General features: G+C 42.8%; 3 protein-coding genes across 11 annotated transcripts in view; all 3 read right to left on the bottom strand.

Moving 5' to 3' along the window:
- Positions 1–5180, bottom strand: part of oma1 (OMA1 zinc metallopeptidase) — a 31452-nt gene extending 26272 nt beyond the window's left edge. The window contains exons 1-4 of the mRNA XM_020603526.1: positions 4509–5180; positions 3255–3483; positions 2909–3082; positions 2372–2483 (exon numbers count right to left, since the gene is read on the bottom strand). Coding sequence (XP_020459182.1) covers positions 2372–2483; positions 2909–3082; positions 3255–3483; positions 4509–4891 — 898 coding nt within the window. The 5' untranslated portion in view covers positions 4892–5180. The remainder of the gene's footprint in view (positions 1–2371; positions 2484–2908; positions 3083–3254; positions 3484–4508) is intronic.
- A 366-nt stretch (positions 5181–5546) lies between these two features.
- Positions 5547–11144, bottom strand: mysm1 (Myb-like, SWIRM and MPN domains 1). Of its 3 annotated transcripts, none has more exons than XM_020603578.1 (20): positions 11027–11144; positions 10761–10833; positions 10589–10659; positions 10207–10281; positions 10042–10120; positions 9796–9894; positions 9070–9625; positions 8746–8968; positions 8518–8648; positions 8323–8426; positions 8166–8243; positions 7976–8058; positions 7823–7877; positions 7474–7524; positions 7160–7234; positions 6895–7083; positions 6678–6810; positions 6421–6490; positions 6252–6309; positions 5547–6141 (listed from the first exon to the last, which is right to left on the bottom strand). In XM_020603578.1, the coding sequence occupies exons 1-20, from the start codon at positions 11080–11082 to the stop codon at positions 5806–5808; spliced, it is 2595 nt and encodes an 864-aa protein (XP_020459234.1). In that variant the 5' UTR covers positions 11083–11144; the 3' UTR covers positions 5547–5805. The 3 variants fall into 3 exon arrangements, with proteins under 3 accessions (XP_020459234.1, XP_020459233.1, XP_020459235.1); XM_020603577.1 differs by having other exon boundaries at positions 6421–6526; positions 11027–11143; XM_020603579.1 differs by lacking the exons at positions 10589–10659; positions 10761–10833; positions 11027–11144 and adding an exon at positions 10501–10581 and having other exon boundaries at positions 6421–6526; positions 10207–10267.
- A 971-nt stretch (positions 11145–12115) lies between these two features.
- Positions 12116–24896, bottom strand: part of suco (SUN domain containing ossification factor) — a 46109-nt gene continuing 33328 nt past the window's right edge. For 3 of the 7 annotated variants that reach the window (XM_020603569.1, XM_020603571.1, XM_020603575.1), the window contains 12 exons: positions 24783–24874; positions 24176–24241; positions 21741–21872; positions 20089–20121; positions 19797–19881; positions 18301–19656; positions 18103–18190; positions 17872–17976; positions 16900–17054; positions 16381–16472; positions 15540–15595; positions 12116–15066 (listed from right to left, as the gene is read on the bottom strand). In XM_020603569.1, coding sequence (XP_020459225.1) covers positions 14515–15066; positions 15540–15595; positions 16381–16472; positions 16900–17054; positions 17872–17976; positions 18103–18190; positions 18301–19656; positions 19797–19881; positions 20089–20121; positions 21741–21872; positions 24176–24241; positions 24783–24874 — 2812 coding nt within the window. In that variant the 3' untranslated portion in view covers positions 12116–14514. The remainder of the gene's footprint in view (positions 15067–15539; positions 15596–16380; positions 16473–16899; positions 17055–17871; positions 17977–18102; positions 18191–18300; positions 19657–19796; positions 19882–20088; positions 20122–21740; positions 21873–24175; positions 24242–24782; positions 24875–24896) is intronic. The other 4 variants (XM_020603570.1, XM_020603573.1, XM_020603572.1 and 1 more) reach the window with 4 other exon arrangements.

Below are 24896 nucleotides of genomic sequence, written 5' to 3'. Positions count from 1 at the left end.
TTGCAGTAATTAAACCTCTACTCAAAAAGCCTACTCTTGACCCAGGTGTCCTAGCTAATTATAGACCAATATCCACTCTCCCATTTATTTCCAAAATCCTTGAAAAAGCTGTTGCAAAGCAGTTATGTGACCACTTGCACAAGAATGATTTGTTTGAGGATTTTCAGTCAGGATTTAGAGTCCATCATAGTACAGAAACTGCATTGGTGAAAGTCACCAATGATCTTCTCCTAGCCTCGGACAAAGGACTTGTCTCTATACTTGTCCTCTTAGATCTCAGTGCTGCTTTTGACACCATTGATCACAGCATCTTGCTGCAGAGACTTGAACATGTTATTGGGATTAAAGGAACCACACTGAGTTGGTTCAAATCTTATTTATCAGAAAGATTTCAATTTGTTCATGTTAATGACGAATGTTCCACACAAACTAGTTAGTCATGGCGTTCCTCCCTTTGGGCAATATTATCAGGAAACATGACATAAATTTCCATTGCTATGCAGAAGATACACAGTTATATTTATCTATGAACCCAAATGATTCAAATCATTTAGTCAAACTTCAAGCATGTATTGTCTCCATCTCCAGCGCCACGCAGAGCGGCAGCTAGTTCCAGCAGCTCTGTCCTCTTTTGTATTTTTTTCCGTGCTTTCTGAAGCTTTCCGTGTTTGCTTTGTGTTATACTTCTTGAAGGGGGCAGGTGTGGACCAACACCTGTATGCATGGATCATTAACTACCTCACAGACAGACCTCAGTTCATAAGGCTGCGCGACTGTGTGTCGGACGTGGTAGTCTGCAGCACGGGGGCACCCCCTTTCTGTTCACCCTCTACACGTCGGACTTCAAGTACAACTCCTACCGCTGTCATCTACAAAAGTTCTCGGACGACACCGCCCTTGTTGGATGTGTATCGGGGGGGACTTCCATTATTGACTTTGTTGCATGGCAAGGGCTTCTAAATAACTATACTTTGTTCCTGAACACTATCTGCACTTTAAAGTGCCCATGGCATGCTCATTTCCAGCCATTTAAATAAATGTTTAACCTTGGGTAGCCCTAGATTAGCTTTGCACCTATCATAACTCCAAATACTCTGCAATTATTTCAGAACGATAAAACCCGATATCACAAGTAGAGTTTCCTCTTGAAAATGAGAACATTGTTCATGAACGCGTACAACTCCTGTTGCTGGTCAGGAAGCTACCACATAAACAAAAAAGTTTGACTAATAAGCTACAGTATGTTTTGGACAATGACAATACCTCAAATCCTAATTCATCTGTTCGTGTTCGAGCCAGAATATGAAAGTGGACAGCACAACAAACCACAACGGCATTAATTAATTTGAATTTCTCCTCCACAGATAGGTAAATGGTATATGTACTGATGAAAAGAGATGTGTAACACTAAAAAAGGGTAATTGCGAAACCCCATATTTTAACTGCCATAATGCAGACATAGCAACTTCTCCAGCCTTACAATTCTCTCTAGCATTACAGAAACAACGCATTAACAGATCTGCAACACGCGTGTGCTTTTTTAACTTACCCTTACATCCCACTGAGTAGTGGAAACTTCAAGGTCAGTAAATCCAACCGGTGATCGCTTTGTCTTTCCCCACAAATCCTTTGCATTAGGCAACCATATACATTCCCAACAGGTAGCATTGTACTGACAATAACATCATGGATTGTTAGAATCCACTCCTTAAACAGCAACACATCACATGTGGCAAACACACTGGCCTCAAGCAGTCAAAACAAATAGGCACTGTGCTCTGGTCACAGTGTAGCAGCAGGAGGTTAAATATATCCACAAAACCCCACGGAGTTGATAAATTCCACTTTTACAATGCACCAGTGGACATCAGGCAAGTTCACATGAACACACAACTGCCTGGAGATGATGTCCATTCAAGGAGATGGGTGAACTAATGCATAAGACTTTATATATTTGGGGGAAAAAGTCTCACCAACGAGAGGTTGCAAGATTTGTATAAACCAAGTTGCTTCTGCGAAGAAGTACAACACAGGTACACCTCTTTTTTTTCGAGCTTTCAGTCACGTTTAAGATGATAACTCACCACTGTAACATTGTAGATAAGTCAGAAAACACAGAAAAGCATGCCATGGGCTCTTTAAGGGTTTTCAATAACTTGTCCTCATACACAGCGAGGTTTCCTATCATCAATTAAGCCCCTCCAATGTAAGCCAACTGTACATAGGTCTTGGTACACTGCAGCACTTCATACATCTGCTGTTTTACTGAATGCATAAATGCACATTAGTAAACTAATACAGTAACAGATGTAATTCCTTCCCTATTGTACTGCTGCAATAACAATAAGGGCCTCTTTTTACTGCCATGTACTTACAGAGTGTCCCAGTACTGCATGAGCCATTTCATGTCCCAGGAGAACAGTGAGCTGGTGAACATCTGCCACAGCATCCAGCATCCCAGTAAAAACAAATATTTCCCCGTTCTAGATAAAGGAGAATACAAACTAAATTAGAGCTATTTGCTGTTTACAGATTTTCTTTACAGGTGTGTGAAAACAAAGTAGTAATTGCTCTGATACTGCAATTTACCTCTAACTATATTATACAGTATAGATGACGTATCTCAATACCTGGAGTACATTCGGCAGCTTACAGTAAACACTCAGTACAAATTATTTACTTATTATTTGCTCCCATTTTATTATCAAAGCATTATTTTATGAGGGCAAGATACAAAAGAAAAGAACTATAGTGAGAAAAACTAATCCCGCTCCAACTACAAGGATACTTCATAGGAGCAACAAATGTAAAGAGATACTATCACATTTAAGATGTCCTCACATATGAGATTAATGCTGCGATTCTGTAACAGCGTGAAAATACACAGAGCCATCTTTCTTCTACTGACTGGTAGGACAAAGGCATTGATGTCGGGATTTTCCAAAACGTGGACTCTCCAGGTGACATCAGACACCTCAGGTATGTCCTTATTATTTTTTGCCAGTTGCTGGGCAAGGAGCTCTACCACCTGGTGACGAGGGTCAGTGACTGGAAGCAGCAGCTCTGCAAACTCCTCCATGTACTGAAACACACCCATACACAATGTCACTACATGTCATCTTATACGTCATTGCTGTTTTCAATGCGGACAAGTGAATCTCATCAAAATTTATGAAAAAAGATTATTTGCAGTCTCCTATCCGCAGTCATCCTGTAGTCCACACATCGTTTTTGTCTCCCCTCTTGTCTCTTACCGCTTCTGAAGCCATAGCTGCCAGCTCCATGTAGTTCTCTCTGCTGAACACCAGGAGGCGAATTCGGCCCGTCACTGGGGTCTCATCCAGGTGGGTAAGGAGGAGGAGGGCTACAATCACCATAGCAACAGCCGCCCCCATTGCTAGATGCCAGCGGCGTTGCCAGGCCCATTTACGCATGAGCTGCTGGCGGTTGTCTGGGAGAGCCACCCACCACTTCCTTATACTCCTGTAAATTAGGCAAGTGAACCAAGGCTTTTTGAAAGAGTGACTAAACAACTCTGTATTTCTGGGAGTTCCGTGCTGGGAGGCTGCAAATGTTTACAAACTCAGTTCTCTGACCCCCCCCAAAGAAACAAATGAATTCATGCAGCCTGGGTGCCAAATGATAACATGTTTATCATTTTTACCACTTTATTGAAATAATTTATATGACCTTCCAACAATTTCTAGATTAATGAATTTGCTCTAATTAACACAACTGTTGTTCTAATTTATTCAAGTGTTGACAAAACAATGTTATTAAATAAAACTGTACCTTAAAACACTGGACACACTGCTAATTTATGTGTTTAGTTGCAAATTATTTTATAATATAGCTATTTTCTGTTTGCACCTAAATATAATGAACTTACAATACAAATACAGGATATTCTGAATAATTTGTATGTCATATTTTACATTTGTGCAATGGATGTGTTAAAGATTAACGTGTGGACTTGACTTATTTCTGTGCAGGGCTTGACATTAACGTTTCTGCTCACCAGCCACTGTGGCTAGTGGTTTTACAAAGTTACTAGCCACTCAACCTTTTCATTGGCCACAATGCTGTTTTTGGGAAGTTGCGTTTTATGATCAAAGTTGACTACGGCGTCTTAAAATTTACGTGAATGAATTTGATTTACAACCCTTTTGTTTAATGTGGTGTATCGTTGGTCACTAGCTTCACGAATGGACCAATGAGCAAACACTCTGTGCAGGTAGTGCTCATGGGAGTTGTAGTGTTGTAGTGTCATAGTGCAATTAGTCTATTATTTCAGATGCCTTTTGAAGAGACTATATACAGTATATGTATAATTCAACCCACCAAAGTTGCTAGTGGAAGTGACTATGTTACCCACCACTGTTGAAATGCACCCGAATTTGGGGCGGGTGTTAATGTCAAGCCCTGTTTGTATGCATGTTTTTATGCATCAGTCACTTCAGTCTGTAATAATAAAAGACAACCCTGTAGAGCCCCACTGCGTCTCCTACCTGCCCAGTATTATAGCCATGAGCTTCTGCAGGGGTTTGAGCACCATCCATATTAGAGGAGCGGGCAGGGCCCTCAGAGGCGCTGAGGTGTGGACGTGGTGACGACATTGTGTCAAGACACGGCCAGATGGTGAAGCGGTTTTGTGACTTACACGGAAATACATCATTCTTCCATTGCTAGAGACAAACCAAGGCAGTCCAGTCGGAGTTGCTCTGCAGAGCACGGAGTTTGTTCTTGTCGGACAGCACACCTCAGAGGACACTGAGTGCGCCTTCTTCTGGGGGTGTCCAGCGTGTTGGTGGACCTGGACGTTTCGTGTCAGGTGTACAGAAAGAGAGCAGAAACGGCTGCTCTTTAAAAGATTCATATATAGTAAAACCATTATCCTTGATGGAGAAAGAGAACTTAAATGAACTTTTCCTAATTGGCCTTTCAGCCTGACGACACAACAGTAGTTAACTGTTATCTGAGAGGGATCATATTCCTCATCTTAAATTAACGTTCATTTTTTCACTATGTCAATTTAACAGTTCCGTGTTATCAGCTGTCAACCAACAGACAGTAGCTAAAGTTAACCCTGGTTAGCATTATCCAGCAGCCATATCATAAAATGTTTGCGTCTATTCCGAAAGTTTGACCTAAACATTTAAGGTGAACTCCGTTGCGACAGGACGTACCAAGTCAACACGAATTGAACGGAACTGCGGTAAAATGAGTCCCCGTAGAAACATCTCAGTGTCACAAGTTCCGGCCACACAAACAACAGTTATTGCTAGGTACAGTATGTTAATTAAATGGTCATGCATAGACATATTTACTAAATTAATCTTACTGCTATGGACGTAACGCTCCTTCAACCTAAGGCAAACTAAGAATACTTTTCAACATTGCTTTTTAGTTAGGAGACAAAGTTATGATCTCATTTTTTGTGGGAGTGTATTGTAAAGGACAGTACCTCAAAGCACAATAACAAGTATATTAAAAAATAAGATTAAACACCATATAATCTGAAAATGTATTTTTATTTTAAAAGAGAACTGTACAACTGACAAAATGTTCATCATAACACACTCATTCACACCACACACAAACATACATGCACATCTACTCGGGGAGTTGCTGGGTATTTGGTTAACAGGCTTTAATGTGAACTCTGCTCACACAATCCAATTCTAACATTTTTAAAAACTGCTAAAAATTGAACCAGAAAGCTTCTGGTAGAAAGCCATACAAATTTACAGAAAAGTTTACACATAAGTTAAAAAAAATCGCAGTATAGCACAAGTACATGGTACATCACAGTAAATAGTCATGCTCAGTTGATAACACAGAGCCTAGATGTAACAATGTGTTGCTGTTTGTCTCAGAGGTGGCGGTCTGTATACTGCTGTCTGAAGCTCTGCCAGAATCCTGATCAGAGTCTCCTGCCTGGGGTCTCTCCTCGCTAATCAGCTGATCAAAAGGAAGATCATCTGAGTCCACTGGTCCAGATAAGGCATTTAAAGATTCTCCCTCTTCCTGTTGCTGCTTGGCAATAAAGTCAGACTGGAAAAGAGCCTGGATGTGTGTGAGAAAAGGGTCTCCCTCCTCATCTGGCAGGGGCTCAAGGTACCTGGCTAGAGATGACAGCATCTGGAGGGAAGAGGTTAAGTTAAATAAGGTATAGTCAATTAAATAGTTAAAACACAGGTACATCAGTTAACATTAGCCACTGGGATGTATAAATTAGCAGCTAGACTGACTTTCTCCAGACAGGTGAGATGAGAATCTTTCCGGAAAGGTCTGTTCATCTGCACACTCCTGACAAGCCAGAGACACACAAGAAAAAACTGTTTATTATCACACAAAGACAGGATCAGCATTAGACCATGTGTGGTCAAAACTATCACTACGGCTTTGTCCCCCACTCACCCGGGTGTTTGAACGTATTTGTGGATGATCCACTGAGCTCTCCTCATTGTCTGTTCCCAGTCTGGAATGTCTGGTGATGACAGGAAGTCAAATCTGTAGGGCTGCTCTGCAGACGACCAGGGAGAGACAATCAACTGTTGGTACTATGAAGCAAAGCACTGACCTACACTGTCAGTTTGATTTCAAAGCCTGTTGATCTTTACTGTTTTCAAGTATTGAGTCATGTCTTATTGTGTGTGTGAATGCGCTATACACACTGTGGGGGCCTGAGGGATCTTGACTCTCTTTCACCAACAAGCAGGTGGTTTGGGAGTGGGGGGAGGGATTGGCTGGGTCATATGGGCTTACTATCATGCCAATGAAGGGGGCTCCACCACGCGAGAAGTAACTCTGGAGCAGTCAGGACACAGAGGATCAGATCACACATTTATATGTAGTAAACTCTGTGTGCACTCACTGCTCCATTCATTTTACCTGGAACTGGTCCTGAGTGTTTATGTCCCGTACTGAAGGGTTGGGGTGGAAGGAGGGATGTGAGTGGTACCAGCCCACCACACTGAAACCCAGTGATGACAGCACGTCACAGGCCTGCGTCTGAGACACCGGGTCCATCTCACACTGCAAACCTGTGCTTATGCTGTTACATGGCTCTGCTGTACAGATCTACACACAGAAGCATTTGTCTCTAAGTTTCAAAATACACAGTAAATATAATTATTACTTTGTTCCTTATTCTTACCTTCAATGCTTTCTTTTCCTTGTTAAAAGTTCCACCTAGCAGGCCGATTACTTCACCCTGTGACACATGGGCATGCTGAGGATCACAGCACAATGTGGGAATATTAGGAACAAAGCTAAAAAAAAGAAAATCATTCTAAAATGAAATACAACAAAAGACAGAGAACAAGTTGTATAAAAACAATAATATAAGACATGTACATAATTGAGAAAAAATATATATTTAAAAGAAAGACAGTGAACCAACTGTGGACATGTCAGTCCCACACTACAAGCAGAATACCTTCAGTATGTGTAGTTGTGTGTATAGCATACCATGTCCATGATGAGCAAAGTGTCTGCACAAACAACAACCTGGAACGGTTCCTGTAGAAATCATCCAAAGAAGAGCTTCATACAAATGAGGTGTCAGGATAAGAACAATAAGTATTGTGAGGTCTATGTTCACTGATATAGTTGTAAATGACAAAAATACAAGTAGCATCAATGAATGCATGTTCATACAAAAGATGTCATTTAAAAAATACAGTATTACTGTCCAAAAATGGCTCCTGTCTTATAAAGATTATGGAGCCATAACTCAGATATTGTGGTAGTGAGAATCCCATCCTGCGTGATGAACTACATTACTGGTGACTGAATGATAGGATAGATGAACAATGACCTGTACATCCTCTCCAAAAGACCTGCAGGGAATCAGCTGGAAAGGATCAAAAGACCTATAATAGGAGGAGGAGTGGGATTTTAGTATTTCTGTATCTATAAATACAAGGCTGTGAGGAATTCAGTGAGTGTTGCATCAGTCCATCATGCTCACCCTCTGTTTCTGAACATCTTACAGGGCTTATGCTGCTTCTTCATCTCCTCTCTATGCAGAGCGAGTTCCTCAGCACTGAAATGCTGATGAAACATCAACAGCCCATGAGCAGTCAATATAATGATGTGAATCAGCCTAGGAGCAATACTAGTGTGTGTATGCGAGTGTGCGTGTGTGACAGTATCCAGACCTCATATGTCTGTCCTTCCAAATCTTTGGCGTCACACCAGTTTCCCCATATGTCCCTCACGCGGCGCTTCCTGGTCCGCTAAAACCAATCAGCAGTTAGCTCAAGGTCCAGACAACTCACTGACTGAATATTATGAGTTTGATGTATCAACACCTACAATGCTCTGCAGTCTCTGGGCAAGCTGATAAGCCTCAAACATCTCTTTGCCTTCTTTATGCCTGGAGCGGTCCACCACCTTTGGGCGATTATACACTGCTTGCTCTGTAAAAGGAAAGACAGAGTCCCAGGCGAATCAGGGAAGCTACAAATAAAAAAAACAGATAACCTGCTGTCATAGGCTTAGTAAAGTCACCACAGTTGAAGTTGATGGCTCCAATGAGTTCCAGGTATGTGTGTATTCTCCCTATGCAGTTGACATCACCACAGTTCTTCAGGCCAGGACGAACTGATGTCTTGTTCAGGTACCTGGGCTTGCTTTTCAACCTGTCAAACAAGGACAACTATAATCCCCCAGCTCTCTTGCAGTGCTCACTTGCAGAACTGTATGCAGTCTAATTGAGAAGTTAAACTTGAATTTTACCACTGATCCAGGATGTAGTTTCTGATCTTCAGGTATCTTTCAGGGGTCTTGGACGGTCTTCCCTCAAAAAACTCTGGGATTGCTTGCTTTTCGTCCTCAGTGATGGTCTCTGTGTCTATCTCTATTTCCTGTTCAGGTACCTTAAGCTCCTCCTCTTCCTCCTCCTCCTCCTGGTTGTCTTCTGGTCTGTCAGTTACATTGTGCTCAGTCTTATCAGCAAAATCTGGGAGGCAAACGTGAGAAGAGTGTTGCTTCATAAGAAAAGAAAAAGCACAGAAATCAGTGTTGTGGGTTTACAGGACACACAGCAGGTGTGAATCTTACCTGTGCCATCACTCCAGGGCTCTTCCAACTGACCGGCCTCCACTGAGCTCTCAAACTGGGAACACTGGCCATCATTCTCATCGGTCATTTGCTTTGAGTCCATCTGTTCTCTCGCATGAAGGTTTTTTAGAAAAGGTGATCCTGTCTGGTTGCTTTTCTCATCTGGGCCAGCTCCATCACACTCCACTGAGCAAGGGAACGAAGATGAGGGGTGAGGACTTTGTGGAGGTAGCAACACGTGGCTGTGTCGGTCCTTTGTACCAGCCTGACCTACATCTTTCTGCTTTTCTAAGGAATTGTCTGTCTGGATCTTGGCGCCTGTTAGCTGCTCTGGCTCACAGAACTCAGTGCCGAACACAGCTTTCAGTTTGTCATCAGCGTTTCCGTCATCACTTGGGTTGTCTGTGATGTCTACATCTTCGTCCTCATCATCAGAAAGCTTCTCTATACGGACAGTGTTCGACAGAGTGCTACCATGACTGGAAGTGGTTTGAGGGGGTTGTTTGTGCAGCACAGCACCTGCAGATGGAGCTGCACCTCTGGGTTCTGATTTAGCCTGAAAAAAATGTACACAAGATGAAAGAGTTTGTCTATTCCATATTCTTTTTTCCCAGGTTTTCCCAAGGACTGCAGTCTGGTTGTGAAAGCACAAGTTGAACTGTGTAGAGAATCATTTGGACCTGTGTGTTACTTAGGTTGCTAGCAGCTTAACACAGAAAGTCTCACCTTGTGTTTGAAATACTGTCTGGCATAGCTCTTGACCTGGAGAACAGTACGGCTGCCCACCAACTTGGCAATCTTGGTCCAACTTCGACCAAACCGAGCCTGCACAAAAATAGGCCGAGGACTTTAGACAGGGCACTGACAGAGTGCCTCACACACACCAAGTGTTAAATCTGTTACAGCCTCTATACCTGAGCAGCGATTAGACAACCGAGACAACAGTAAATTATGCTGACAAGGTAATCTTACCAGTCCTTCATCAAAGAGCTCTTTCTCTTGCTTGGACCAGCGAGAAGATGAACCTGAGGCAGAGGCCTTGGCTGGAGACCTGAAGATCCAACAGAGAGAAGCATGACTTGAATGCCAACAACATGAGTAATGAGTGTTCTGTACTCATGTGAAGGACTGACTTACTTTTTCAGTTTGGACTTGTTGTTAGCATCACTGTCCCAAATATGAGTAGGAATGTCCTGACCTGTCAGATAGTATCTGTAAGTTTGGTTTAGGATCACAGGCTTTCATAATGGAAATAATAGGAATGAAACCATGATAGTAAAATGACGTATCTGGGCCATAGTCTGTAGAGCTGGAACAGTTTGTCAATTCATCCGCATCTATTTTGATAACTGGTTAATCATTTGGTGTCGCTTTTCAAGCAAACTTATCAAATATGTGATGTGAGAATGTGCTGTTTTATCTCGTCTTAACTGGTTTCTGATGTGCTGTAAACTAGATTATTCAACTCCCAGTAAAGCATAAGCAGACTGTGCATAACTTGATGTCGGTGAAAGGGTACTGTTCCTCCAGCAGCATCTTCTCTATCACCTCTCTGTTCTCCGGGCTGATTGAGCTGTCCAGCTCCCAGGGCTGCACAAACAGACAGACAGACAGACAGACACAGTGTCAGCACACCAACACTCTCAGCCACACTGCAGATAGCCGCATGCCTGAGCTTCACAAGCTCATACCAGTATCCCTGCGCTGCTCTTCCACGCAGACTGTATGAACTGCTCCTGGACTAAATCTCCTCCGTCCAGCTGCCTGTAACACAAATACAAGAAGCCGTCATTAACACAACAGCCAAGGATCCATCTATTCGACTCGCAACACAGCTCCAGCTGTTAGCCCGCTTTTAGCACAACAAGCAGCTCCCTGTTAATTAGCATGAAATGTAGCACACACGACCAACTGACGGTGTGAATGGTATTCCAACAGAATGATGAAGCATCCTCACTTAATGCTGCTTTCAGACTCGTCTCCCTCGATATCTACATCAAGCTCGTCCTCCATGTTGTTGGATGAACGTAAACAGAGAGAAGAGGAAGAACTGGACCTGAGAACTGAGAGCAGTTTCTTCACAGCGACACCTTGTGGCTGGGCGAAACCAACGACCCGGTAACTTGTTCTGTTAGGTTTTGTGGCAGCTGGCATGCTCCACCTTTCTCCTGCCTTCTTCTGGACTCCACAGTCTAATACTTTTTAACACTTGTTTCCAGTCATCCTGCATTTGTGCAGTAATTTGCTACTGTGTGTTTTCTACATTATTGAAAAGGATGGTATTGTAGTGATCCTTCACTTGGCATGTTATGTCCTGCAGCACGCTACAGTATGCTCCTTTTGTCTCCTTGAATGCTTATCGACAATGGAAACTAGTGTTGTTTAAAACCACTGTTGATAATAAATACATGAATGTACTCCTGCCCTGCTTTTACTCCTGTAAAAATACTCTGCTACAAGTAAATGTCCTGCATTCAAAATGTTACTTGAGTAAAACTACTACTACTACTTAAAGTCAGCTACAAAAAGTAAACAAGTCATTGTGCAGAATGGCACATTTAACATTAAAGTACTGTACATCATATTACTGAATTATAATTACTGATGCAGTTTTGCATTCATCACTTCACTGTTGCAGCTGGCAACACTTATATGGTATGCTCATAATATGAATTACTGCTGGGTAGCTTGTGAATTTTTCCACTGAGATCAATGGTCCTATGACTATAGTGAATTTAGTTTTTAATCTAATTCTGAAAAGTAGCTAGTAACAAATGTTCTCAAATACATACAGCAGAATAAAAAGTACAATACCTGCCTCTAAAATGTAAGTAAACCAAAATATGACATAGCACAAAATAAACATATTCAAGTACCTCAAAGTTGTATTTAAGTACAGCACTTACTTTGCACCACTGCTTTTAACAGGTCTTATTAGAAAACCAATATTGATCCAAGTCCTTTGCAAATACCATTTCAATAGTTTATTAATAAACAGTCTGCACCATAGCTGGCTAAGAAACCACACACATAATAAAAGACAAAGCCGACAAAAAAAGGTTTTATTTAGAAATTCACAGTTTCTAATGGCACTACAGATTTTGTAGTAACTCACTCCTGCTCAAAAATACTGTGCAGCTCTTCAGAGTACTGAGAGAGAAAAAGAAAAGAAAGCACTTGACATATACAGTAAGGTAGAAAAATAAAAAGGCATGAAGAGTCATACAAAGTGCACACCGAGTTCCAAGAGTTTCTCTCTGAGGGCTTTCTCCTTACTCTATGTTATGGGGATAAGTAGTCTTTCACCTAACAGGCACATACATGAGAACAACAAAATAATTCTCACATGCACATTTGTTTACACACACACACACACACACACAAATTAAAATCATACACATTTGCTCAGCTTGAAGATCATACAGAATCACACTGAAAGTATCCTAAATAATACCCATCATCTCTGCTGTGTTCCCTTTATTCAACAACTCTCCTTACAAACCACATCGCCCGCTCATGGTGGGGAAACATCTAAGATCAAAGAGCGATAACAAATCTGAAATGTAGGCGTGTGGACTTGGAACACTTCTAATGGGAACATGTTACAGTGGTTAGTAAAAGCAGGCATATTAAACATATTCTTCACAGTCACAAAGCATGGTGGGGGTAAAAAGAGTGTAGAAGCTGGTCAGTAGAGGTCATGACCCTCTCTTGTCAACCTGACACACGCTCAAACACACCGAGCTGGTCAGAAACTGCATACACAGTGGGGGGTAAAAACACACAAAAATGAATACCTTTTCATATGTGAACATCCTACAGTGTTTAACCATTAAACTATGTTACTGTAGTTAGTCAGGAAATCATGACTTCTGAGTTTAAATGAGTTATTTTGTTTAACAAAGCTGAAGAACCAAGCACACAGAGACAGGACAGTAATACACACTCAGTTTAACCCTGTCCATAGCCTCCAATCATCCAGCAGCTCAAACACATACAAAAGCAGCAGTGTGACAATCCTAACAAACATGTAGTCAATTAACCCAGCCGGACACCGAAGATGCTGCAGGGTGTACGACTACTATATTGTCTGCTATTATAGGCAGAGGCAAACTGGCTGCTGTAATGTCAGAGCCCAAAATAAAAGGTCTGTGGCTGAGCCACCCACCCCACTGTGAGTATGGGCGTCAGTATCTCTGAGTGTATTTCATTGTAACATTTCTATGTAACATACATGGATAAACCCTCTGTGTCAGCTGCAGGATTGGGAAACTGGGAAGCCAGTGCCTCTGTTAGAAAAATATGTAGACATTTAAATAAATAAATAGATAGATAAATAAAACTGGTGTGTCACACCTGACTGTGGGGTCCCAGCAGGGTGTCAGGGTGTGTGAGATCAAAGTGTAAACATTCAGATTTGCTACTCACTGTGCTCCTAAAGTACACTGTGCCCCCAAAAGGAAACCTGTTCCTCCATACTGGTTGTGGGAGTAATTCAAACCAGCCACAGCAGTGATAAGAGGGGTGCATGGCTCAGTTATAGACAGTAAAATATGACAAAAGAATAAAACACTTTGTCTGAATCTTTTTTACATCCGCAGTCACACAGTCCAATGCAACAGCACAACGGTTCTTCATAAGGTGTGTGAACAATGCTACTGGGCCCAGCCCAAACCAACTGAATAGATGAACAATCCATTGTGAACCTGTAGGATCTAAAGACTGCTGCTGTTGTATTTGTAATGAGGTTAAATGAGAAACTAAACTGAGAGGACTAACACATTCAGACTGTTTCACCCCATGCAAAACAGTTTTCTTCATTCAGATTTAACGATTGGTTTGGAACAGACAGAGGAACAGTCTGGTGCACAATCTGGTCCCATACAAACAATTGGAGTCATGTTAGGATCAACACTAAGACAGAACAAATAGAATAAAATGACTGCAATGGAGAACAGGAGGAAATAAAGATAAGAGAAGTAGTTGGTCTTGCTCCAAAGCTCTCTGACTGACACATTTCATCCCAAATGAACACATGATGCTCCCTGCGTGAGGGAACATAGAACTGAGGCCAGTACCTCTTCTCGCTGGGCTCAACTGCCATTTGACACTGTGCTTCTCCAGTTGAAAGAACATGACCACACTTCAGCTGATTTGGGTTAATGTTTCATTCCGCATCTCAGTGTCTCTCTTATCAATAATTCTTCTAAATTCAAGTTTTTAGCACTGAAAGGTCAAGAAGGCACATGACCGTAAATAGGTCTTTGACAGGAGTGGACTGCATGATGTCGAGCTACCGCTGCCATACCTACTTCAAATTCACAGTGCACCAGGGTGCTCAAGGTAAATGTGGTTCTTTGGGATGCAGAACAGCCTCACCTCCTCACAAGTTTGCCACCATGTAGTGTATGAACGGTTGTGAATAGAAAGGTGTGTGTGAGTGTTTCAGACATGTCCTGTGACAGCTGTCACCCCAATGGTCCTGACGCTGATCTCCTTGTTTCCCTTCATAACCTGCTGCAGGCTGGGCAGAGAGGTGATGCTGCCTCCTGGCATGTGCGGGAACTGCGGCTCCACCTGCCGTGACTTCCGTCGCTTCATGGAGCGTTTCTCCTGACGGGACTTGGTTTGAGGCTGATGGAGAAGGTAATTCAGGCTGTGGCCATTGCACAGGGCACTGGAGGGGAAGATGTGAGAGGGAGGGGGGAGGTGGCTTGTGAAGGGCTCTTCAGAGCGAGCAGATGAGCTGCTGCTGCTGGTCTCCGAGGGGACCTCCTTGAGGGTGCAAGTGGGCAATGACAACGCCTCCTCTGTGGAGGGAGGGGAAGGCAGATGCAGGGGAGGTGGAGCAGGAGGCAGGGGAAGGACAAGAGGTGGTGCAGGTAGGCATGGGTGGAAGCCGTTACATTTGGGGTCCCCATTTGTGAACATAATGCAGGGATTGGATGCTTTCAGAGTTTCAAACTTATCCAATGACTTTGTCTTGCAGCGTTTTTTCTACAGAAAAAACAAAAGATGATGACAATAATTAACTAACAATTTAAAAAAAGCCAAGATACATTTAATACTGTAAAGCCATGATAACCACTTTTGTGCTCGACATAAATGGGTCAGAGAAAGGTGGGAATGGCAAAATTTAGGATTTAAAAAAAAAAATTACCAGTGAAACTACTTATCTAAGCATAGTGCTGACTACTGATCCCACTGCTGCGCTGTGAGATAAAACCACTGGTGTGTGACATGGTTTTTTTTTACTCAGATGGACCAGCACTAAAGCTCACACTGGTCTAATTTTCAACAACAGAAAACAAGTCAGTGTCAGCAAAGAAGTGGTTAGCAGACACATCAGGCATGTAGAGCGAGCTGAACACGTGGCAGCTCTACAACGCCCTGATTGTACAGACTGACACTAGAAAACAATGTAAGATGGCCGTCACAGCCAACAGCAGTGGTCGGAACAGGCGCCGTACCTTTTTCTCTGGAGAAAACCTTACAGGTTCTACAATGTACAAGTCATCTGGACCTACTGGGGAGGGAAGAGAGGGGCCGCAGGTTAGCAATGGAATGGGAAACAAGAAAAGTGTAACAAGCATGAAGTGACCTTGCAAGTAGATTGAATGTACAAAATGCACCTGCAACAATCCATATAACTGTGGTCTAATGTCTGCATAGAAAATAGCAGAAATAATTTGACTAAAATAACGAAACTATGCTAAAAATGTGTTAGTTTATTATTAATCACTACTTGCAAATGTCTACCATGAACCAGCAAAGCACTGTGCTCCATTTTTACACTCCTTAAGCCTGCAGGTGAACAAAAGCTGGCAATGACAGCTTCACAGCCTCAAGGGCAAACCGCTCACTCACTCTCTCACGCACACACACACACACACACACTTAAGGGATAATGAACAGCAGGGGGAGTGTGAGGTTTCATAAGTCAAAGACTTTTTTTATTGCTTGTACCAGCCTCTCCCTGTAGGCCTTTGCTGCTCAAGGCACTAAGGATATCAGAGACCTAGCATGGCAACATGTGTGAGAATGGACAGTGAAGATATACTGTAGACAGCAGAAGAGATGGGAAGACAAAAGAAAGTGTGAAGAAACATTTGGTGGTGCTTATACATGGACGGTTATGTGGTAAGAGCTGCAGCAAAATGACACAGCTTGAAAAGTCTACAGTTACAATGTGGTCTTTGTCATAATCTGTAAGTGTAGGATCACATCTCACTGCTGCTTATGCTTCAGTGACATAGAAAAACAAAGAAGGCAGGTTTGAGGAGAGACTGAAGTGTTTGCAGCTGCTCATACCTTCCGTAGAAGACAAGTGGAACGATTTGGAGCGAACTAGGGGACAGGTGATCCTGCGCCTTAGGCTCATATCATCATAGGAGGAGAAACATCTGACAAGGGCGAAAAACAGAACTGACAGTTGTAAAGTGCTGTTTGCATTGTCAACCCTCCAGCTTCCTACAGTTAGTTGCAGGACAGGAGTGACAGCATTAAGCAAGCAGATAAGCTGAGTAAGGCAGTGATGCAAAATCTTGTATTCAACACTTTTACAAACTACCTACCCCACCATCCTATTTACATGTGCAAGGTGTGTGTGTGTTCTTATACTCACTACATAGTGAGGACCAAAAAAGTATTTTTTGCTATAGAGTGAGGGCAGTTTGGCTGGTTCTCAAGTCTTGGTTTTAGGGTTCATATTAGAATTAGGTTTAGTGTTAGGAATTTAGTTCTGATGGTTCAGTGTTATGACTAGAGAAAGCATTATGTCAACAAGTGTCCTCACAAAGACAGAAGTGTGTGGGTGTGGGTGAGACAAACCTCTTGGGGCTGGGGTAGTGGTTGTTCTTGGGGAAGGCAGCAGGGGTGGTGCCGGGGCCGGGAGTGGAGGCGCGGCAGCACTGCAGACACAGCAGGAGGCCCAGAGACAGACACAGAACCAGAGAGACCACCAGGTAGCTCTGACGATCAGAGACCTATAAAGAAAAAGACCAACATATACATTTACAACATCACACCCATCATGTATCGAAGGCTTTCCCCTCGTTAGGATAAAAAAAAAAAGAAAAAGAAAAATCTGCGAGTGGCAGGTTACATCCTGCAAAGATCCCACCTCCAAACTGCAAACACACACGGTACAATCTGGGCCGGTGAAGCACTATAATAAAGGTATGTATTTAGTCCTTACAGGCTTTAAGTGGAAGTAGAGGCTTTCACAACCAAACAAGCTTTAAAAGTCTGTTCTCAGTGAAGTTACCTTGAAATTAAATGAACCAAAATGTTGCTGAAACCTTTGTGAGTGCTGTCATTCACTTTCATGGCACAATAATCTCTGTATTTCTCTATCTCCCTTTCCCAGTAGTAACACACTGTGCAACTGCTAATGATCCAATTTAGATGTTTCCTGGAGGAGCTTTAAATGTTATTCACATATTTTCCATAATTAGTGCCTGTTGTTCATGCTCTTGCAGCTATTTATCATTTTAGTATTTCCCTGTTCTCAGCCCCAAGTGCTGGTTCAGCTTGACTCTCAGTGCCTTGCTGCTCCCATCACTATTCATTCCAAGCAGAAAATCAAAGACCATTGTGATGCTGGCTTGTATTTGGCATGGGTAGAATTCAAATTTGTAAAGAAGGTCAACAGAGATACAGCAATAATGTTATGCTCTGAACAACCACTGTGCTGGTAATGCATTCACTGCATTCATGACCTGAACATCATGTGACAATAACAGCAGCGTGGACCTGGAATTACTATGTAAGCAACTTAACAGTCATCAGCAGGTATGTTACCTCTCTCTGCAGCTGACTGACTGTAGTGTTGAGATTTAACATAAGTTTGGTGACATTCTCCAGCTGGCTCTGCAGGACCTGGATAGACTCTGTCTGCTTTTGGTCCTGAAAACATACACACAAGAGGCAAAGGACAACAGCCTCAGTTATCAGACAACACTACCATTAACAAAAGTATTTACTGGTCATGGGTCAACTTGTTTTGCTTCGATTACGCAAAAGCAAACTGACCTGCTCCTCGGCAATGCGGGAGGTGTTCTGCAGTTTGATAATAGTCTTATTGAACGCTCTCTGCATTTCTTCCATCTGTTTACGGTACCTGAACAAGACAAATGTAAAAACAAAACTCTTTGTATCGTAAATGTACACTGTAGCCCATTTTATTGCAATTGGTATTACTACACGATTCTCAGTGTCCAGTGTTTTCACCTCTGGCTGAGCTCCTCCAGGTATCTGCTGGAGAGACTCATGTTCATCTCCAGAGCCTTGATCCTGTTGTTCAGCCTCATGAACACGCTCTCCTTCTGGCTGGAGCCATGCACGGCTCCGCCATTCGACAACACGCTATTGCCGTTCACTGCCCCACCATTATAATCTCCTCCATTCTGCAGCTCTGCATAGAAGTCAGTAGCTGTGCGTTGGACGCTGCTATTCCCATTAGTGCTCAGCAGGTCCTCGTCTACATTGTCCTCCACCCGATGGGGCTCTGCCATCTGTGTGAGGGCATCCCCCTGCTCCCCGTGGATCTGAGAAGCCTGGGAATTGTGTCTCTGGGAGTCCCCACTGTCTGTGTCTGACTTTACTGTGTCTGTGAGAGTGTCAGTTAGCGAGAGAGCTGCTGGCAGTTCAGTGGGAGGGGGGATAAGTTCCTCAGGCCTTGATGGGGTTGGTAGAGGCTGAATAGGCTGCTCTTTGACAAATGGAGCACCAGGAGAGCCTGTCTCAGGTGCCAGAGGCTGTGAACTGACAGTGAGGGTGAAGGTGGCACTGCTGGCCTGTTGTGTCTCTGGGATTGAGATAGCTTGGAAGGGTGGCGTGGGGATGGGATCCAGGGCTGCGTCTTTAATGGGGGGTATAAGTTTCTCCTCATGGGTGGGGGTCGGCCAGGTCAGAGAGGTGTGGATGTCTGAGAAACTGTGAGGAGGGATGGTGGAGGTTCTACTAGGCTCTAGGAGGATGCTGGGCTCTGGAGTGTGTGCATCAGGTGTCAGAGTGCTGAGAGGTGTCTGACTGGTGTGCACCTCACTCAGTGGGTTCCCCTCATTTTGGCCTCTAACAGACACCTCAGGCTCAGGAGCTTCTTCTGTGAGGGGAAGGGCTTCTTGTATAGGTGTGGGGTCCGGTGCAGGAATCTGTGGAGGTGCGTCTGTGAGAGCAGGTGTGTTTGCACCAGGGTGTGTGTGTGTTCGAGTAGTCAACTGCCTCCGCCTAAGGCTGCGTAGTCTCTCCTTGGCCAGCCGGGTGGAGCACCAGCGATGGAGCAGCTCTGGTAGGGTGGCCATGCAGGACAGAGAAAGGGAGGAGGAGAAAGGAGAGTATGCCTGGCTTTCCCTCTGGTTCCTGTCTGTCTCTCTTCTCTCCTCCTCCTCCCTCCTCTCTTCTTCCTCCTCCAACAGGGTGACAGTAGACTGTCTGGGCTCTTCATCCTCCTCATCCTCCTCCTCTACTAGAGTGACAATCTGTCTGTCCTCATGGGAGTCGCATGATGTTGGGGAAGGTGTTGAAGAGTCACTGGAGACAGTGTGCTCCTGGATTGCAGGGTGTTTTGGTTCTGCAGGCTCCAGTCTGAAAGAAAGACATGGATACAGATTTACCAAAGGCTGCAAAGAATTTTTTGACAGTTATAGAACTGATACAAAACAAATCCAAACTTGTATTAATATACAAATCAGTTTACATTCTGAACAGTTTGACTTGGATCTCACCCTGCAGAGTCATGAGGGGGTTCAGTCAGCAGAGGTGCAACTTCAATGCTCCCCTTCTTTTCATTTCTCTCTCCTGTTGTATTGCCTGGCATTTGGACAAACACACTACAATTTACAAAGTCACAAACCTTTGATAACACTTCACCAGTGTTTAAGACTGCAAGCAACCATGCAACTTGGCCTTGGCTAGGGGAGGCACCGTGCACAACAGAAACCCATTTCCCTGTAGAGTGTGGCTGGAAAGCCCATGTTTGGTTAACTCACAAATACTGTGAACCGGTCTAGAACTCACCCCCCGCCCCCAGTCCTAATTCATCTGAGCTGCCTGCCAAGTAGTAAAACACAGAAAGCCAAAGTCCTGTTAAAACGCTGCTGGGGACCTCCTGGCAACAGCCAAATAAACATCTGGCTCTCTTAGCATACTGTATATACACATTCAGGCTATGTATATGCTTGTACCTCAGAGAAGGATAACAAATTACCCCCCGTTTTAGAAGAAGTTAATCTAAACAATATGTGGGTAGCCAGGCATGCTGGTGGTTAGAGACAAAGAAAAGGAGGGGAAAAAGGCGGCTGAACAGTGCGAGTATGAGCCGTCTACCAACTAGTGTTCTGCAATATTCTCAGAAAAAGCGTTTACTGTATGTAGTGATAATAAATGAACAAGTCTGTTTTCCTCTGACTATATTCATTGTGTTGTACAGTATTGTTCAAAATAATAGCAGTACAATGTGACTAACCAGAATAATCCAGGTTTTTAGTATATTTTTATTGCTACATGCAAACAAGTTACCAGTAGGTGCAGTAGATTCTCAGAAAGCAAACAAGACCCAGCATTCATGATATGCACGCTCTTAAGGCTGTGCAATTGGGCAATTAGTTGAAAGGGGTGTGTTAAAAAAAATAGCAGTGTCTGCCGTTGACTGTACAAACACAAAACTATGTTGTACAAACGTTTTTGTTTCTAGGATTTAGCAATCCTGTGAATCACTAAACTAATATTTAGTTGTATGACCACAGTTTTTTATAACTGCTTCACATCTGTGTGGCATGGAGTCAACCAACTTGTGGCACCTTTCAGCTGTTATTACACTCCATGATTCTTTAACAACATTCCACAATTCATTTACATTTCTTGGTTTTGCTTCAGAAACAGCATTTTTGATATCACCCCACAAGTTCTCGATTGGATTAAGGTCCGGGGATTGGGCTGGCCACTCCATAACATTAATTTTGTTGGTTTGGAACCAAGACTTTGCTCGTTTACTAGGGTGTTTGGGGTCATTGTCTTGTTGAAACAACCATTTCAAGGGCATGTCCTCTTCAGCATAAGGCAACATGACCTCTTCAAGTATTTTGACATATGCAAACTGATCCATGATCCCTGGTATGCGATAAATAGGCCCAACACCATAGTAGGAGAAACATGCCCATATCATGATGCTTGCACCACCATGCTTCACTGTCTTCACTGTGTACTGTGGCTTGAATTCAGAGTTTGGGGGTCGTCTCACAAACTGTCTGTGGCCCTTGGACCCAAAAAGAACAATTTTACTCTCATCAGTCCACAAAATGTTCCTCCACTGCTATTTTTTTTGAACACACCCCTTTCAACTAATTGCCCAATTGCACAGCCTTAAGAGCGTGCATATCATGAATGCTGGGTCTTGTTTGTTTTCTGAGAATCTACTGCACCTACTGGTAACTTGTTTGCATGTAGCAATAAAAAATATACTAAAAACCTGGATTATTCTGGTTAGTCACATTGTACTGCTATTATTTTGAACAATACTGTACAGTTAGTGGCTATCTTTTTGATTTTATGGGAAATGTGATGCAGCTCACAGTGGTAATACACATCAGACTTTCCTATGCTCACAATAAAATGATAGCTGGAATACCAATGAAGAGGAGTAATGTGCAAGAGGGAGTTCTGTGACATACAGGTGTAGGGGGATGTATAAAGCAAACAGGAGGTTGAAGGATGAGCACCTCCAGTTTCTGCTCCACCCTCCAGCTCGGGCTTCCCACCCAGCACATTAGCAGCAATGTTGTTTACCATGTTCAGGATGGCATCTACAGGAAAAGAACACAAACAATATGTAGTTATTTTTGAAGATAAGAGGTTCCTGTCAAATTTTAATGAAACCAACCACAGAGTTTGACATTTCTTTTTCATTGAATCTCTGTTCTGACGCAGCATTTCTGAAGTGCTTCAACATGATTTCCTCTACTTTACTTTTCTGTCAAGCTTCCTTTTCTAGCCTTTCCCTCCAGTCCCTGTTTTCTCTTCTTTGCCTCTGAGCCTACCCATCTAAAGGAAGGAGGGGAAAAAAAAAACAACACAATGTGTTGCTCTGCTGTTTCTCATGGTTTTTTGGGTTAGTTCAGTGAAGATGAAGATTTGTGTGAACATTATGTGTGTGTGTGTGTGTGTGTGAGAGAGAGAGGAGCACTAGTCTTTAATTCAGGAGACAGAAGGGCACCGCTGCATTTGCACGTGTGGTTACAAAAAAAAAATAAAAAAAACAGCAAAATTTCTGTACCCAAAATGCAGCCTACATGTATGTGCTTGTGAGATGCCAAGTGGATTAAAATGCCGAGGAAACATTCAACACTGCCCCTCTAAGAATTAATCTACACCAATCAGCCATAACATTCTGACCACTGAGAGGTGAAGTGAATAACACTGACCATCTGTTACAGTGGCACCTGTCAGTGTGTGGGGTATATTAGGCAGCAAGTGAACATTCAGTCCTCAAAGTTGATGTTGGAAGCATGAAAAATGGGTAAGTGTAAGAATCTGAGTGACTTTGACAAGGATCAAACTGTGATGGTGAGATGACTGGGTCAGACCATCTCCCACACTGCAGGTCTTGGTGGGTGTTGTTGGTCTGCAGTGGTTAGTACCTACCAACAGTGTCTAAGGAAGGACAAATGGTGAACTGGAGACAGGGTCATGGACGACCACGGCTCACTGATGATGAGGTTGATCTACTGTAGATTAAACTTTTAACTTCCATTTATACTTTTCAAAAGATTAAACTTTTATTTGAATCTTTGTTAAAATGGTTGAAAATGAGAAATACTGTCCATTGGTCTCTATGAAGAGAAAGAGTCAGGGGCTGTAGTGGAGATATCACACCTAGAGTGGTGAGGCTGATGAATTTGTCTAAAGCCTCTTCCTGACAGTAGAACTGTGGAAGCAAATGGATTCACAGAAGATGCACAGTGAGCTGCAGAGTGACATGAGTGCCAACCAACTGCCACATTGACTCCTATGTAAACAGTATTAGGCAGGTGGTCATAATGGTATGCCTGATTGGTGTATATCTGAGCCTGTGAAGGGCACTGCTGTTTGCCTGGGCTGCTGCACTAAAGACCATGTGGAGCCTCACCTGGCAAACGGTACAAACATGAAGGTGGTGGCAGTAATTCTGCTGGCACTTCATGGTGCATTGGGCGGCAAGTGATTGCCGTTTCTGTAGCGGTGGGTGTTTTACAGGGCTAAGTTGCTAGCTCAACACCCAACCCAGCAGTCTCCCATGCAGGAACTGACCAACCTCTGCCCTACTTAGCTTCTGAGATCAGATTTATCCAGAGCTCACCAGTGAGCATGTACAAAAATACTATTAAGATAATGTTCTTTTACATAAAGTATCATATTCACAAGACTATTTTACTTAACATTTGTGGGTATGAAGTCTTCAAACTATACATTGTCACCACAAACTGTAAAAGAAAGTAGAAGCATTCACTGGTTGGACTTGTCAAAATCAAAGTAATGAAATTTGTTGCTTCTAGCCCTTCTTGAGCAATTACTCTTAATTATCCCAGTTGTGGCAAATATTACCTTATGAAGGTTCGGAGAGTGCAAAATGAAAACCTTGATACCAACTCTGAAGGTTGATGCGCATTTATTTCTGCAGAAAGGAGCAAACTCTCACAGAGTGTCAAACATAACAGTCTGAAGGAGAAGCTCCCTGGGAAAGAGCTGCATTTCCTTTTTATACATGGACATGAGTCCAGTTCATGGTATTGATCAGTTAAGGTCATATGTAGGTTTAAGGAAATTTGTCACACAGGAAGGAAGCTGTCTGGTTCAACAGACATACAAGGACATGCTTTTCACTGAAGACACTGACACAGAAGTTTTTCTAGTTTCACAAGCAAACAAATGACTATATAAAACTTGCATAGCAACAATCAGTATGTTAATAAGGCATATGTTACGGTTTCCATTACAATCCCTCATTCATTCCTGTCTTTTTAAAACTTAATCTTATACTCCGTTACCATTTGTATTGCTGCATCTTATTTGCTGTCATTTAGTTTTTATTAATGTAGCTGTATGAAAGTGTGTGTGTATATATACATACTGGTTGCTGAGCCAAGCAGGTTTTTAGAGGCCTTGTCCTCTGATGGTTGGTAACCAGGAGGATAGTCTGAAACACAGACATAACTGCAGGTTATTCTTGTTACAATATACACTTAAAAATCCACACACTGCAACTTTGTCACATTCAAGAGTAAATAAATGTTATTCTTTCATATAACAACACTTGCAGTGTATAGAACAACTGTACTTCAATAAAGTTGTTCTACACACTGCAAGTGTTGATGGATTTTTGATCTTTTCAGTTTATTTTTCCTCATCTATACACCTCGGCAGTGGATGAAGTTATGCCAGAAGTTTCTGCTTTGCCTTGATATAATACAACACTGTCAAAATAGAGGAATCAACAAAGAAAACTGTGCAGCAAAAGGTCAGCTGGTATTAATAGCAAACTCTGGCTGAAGGCATGTGGTAACTGAACTGGAGAGCAATATGACTCTTCTCAGGGTCCTTTAGTCTAGAGATGTGCAGCAAATGGGCAGTTCTGCCAGGTGAAGCAGCAGGAAAGTATTTTCATGTGTTTGTCCTCATTTTCTGTTAGTTCAGTAAAAAGGTTTTGTTTACAACAAGTGATGAACAAAACATCTTACCATAGTCTTCATCCAAGTACTCCAGTCTCTCTGAAGGGTACTGGGAATCAGCTATCTCCTCATACTCCTCCACCATGCTGGTACCAAACACCCTACACAAAACACACACAAAAT

Source organism: Monopterus albus, unplaced genomic scaffold, assembly GCF_001952655.1.
Source record: "Monopterus albus unplaced genomic scaffold, M_albus_1.0 scaffold61.1, whole genome shotgun sequence".
NCBI lineage: Eukaryota > Metazoa > Chordata > Actinopteri > Synbranchiformes > Synbranchidae > Monopterus > Monopterus albus.
Note: the sequence above shows the minus strand (reverse complement) of the source record. Positions and strands in the feature narration are given on the sequence as shown.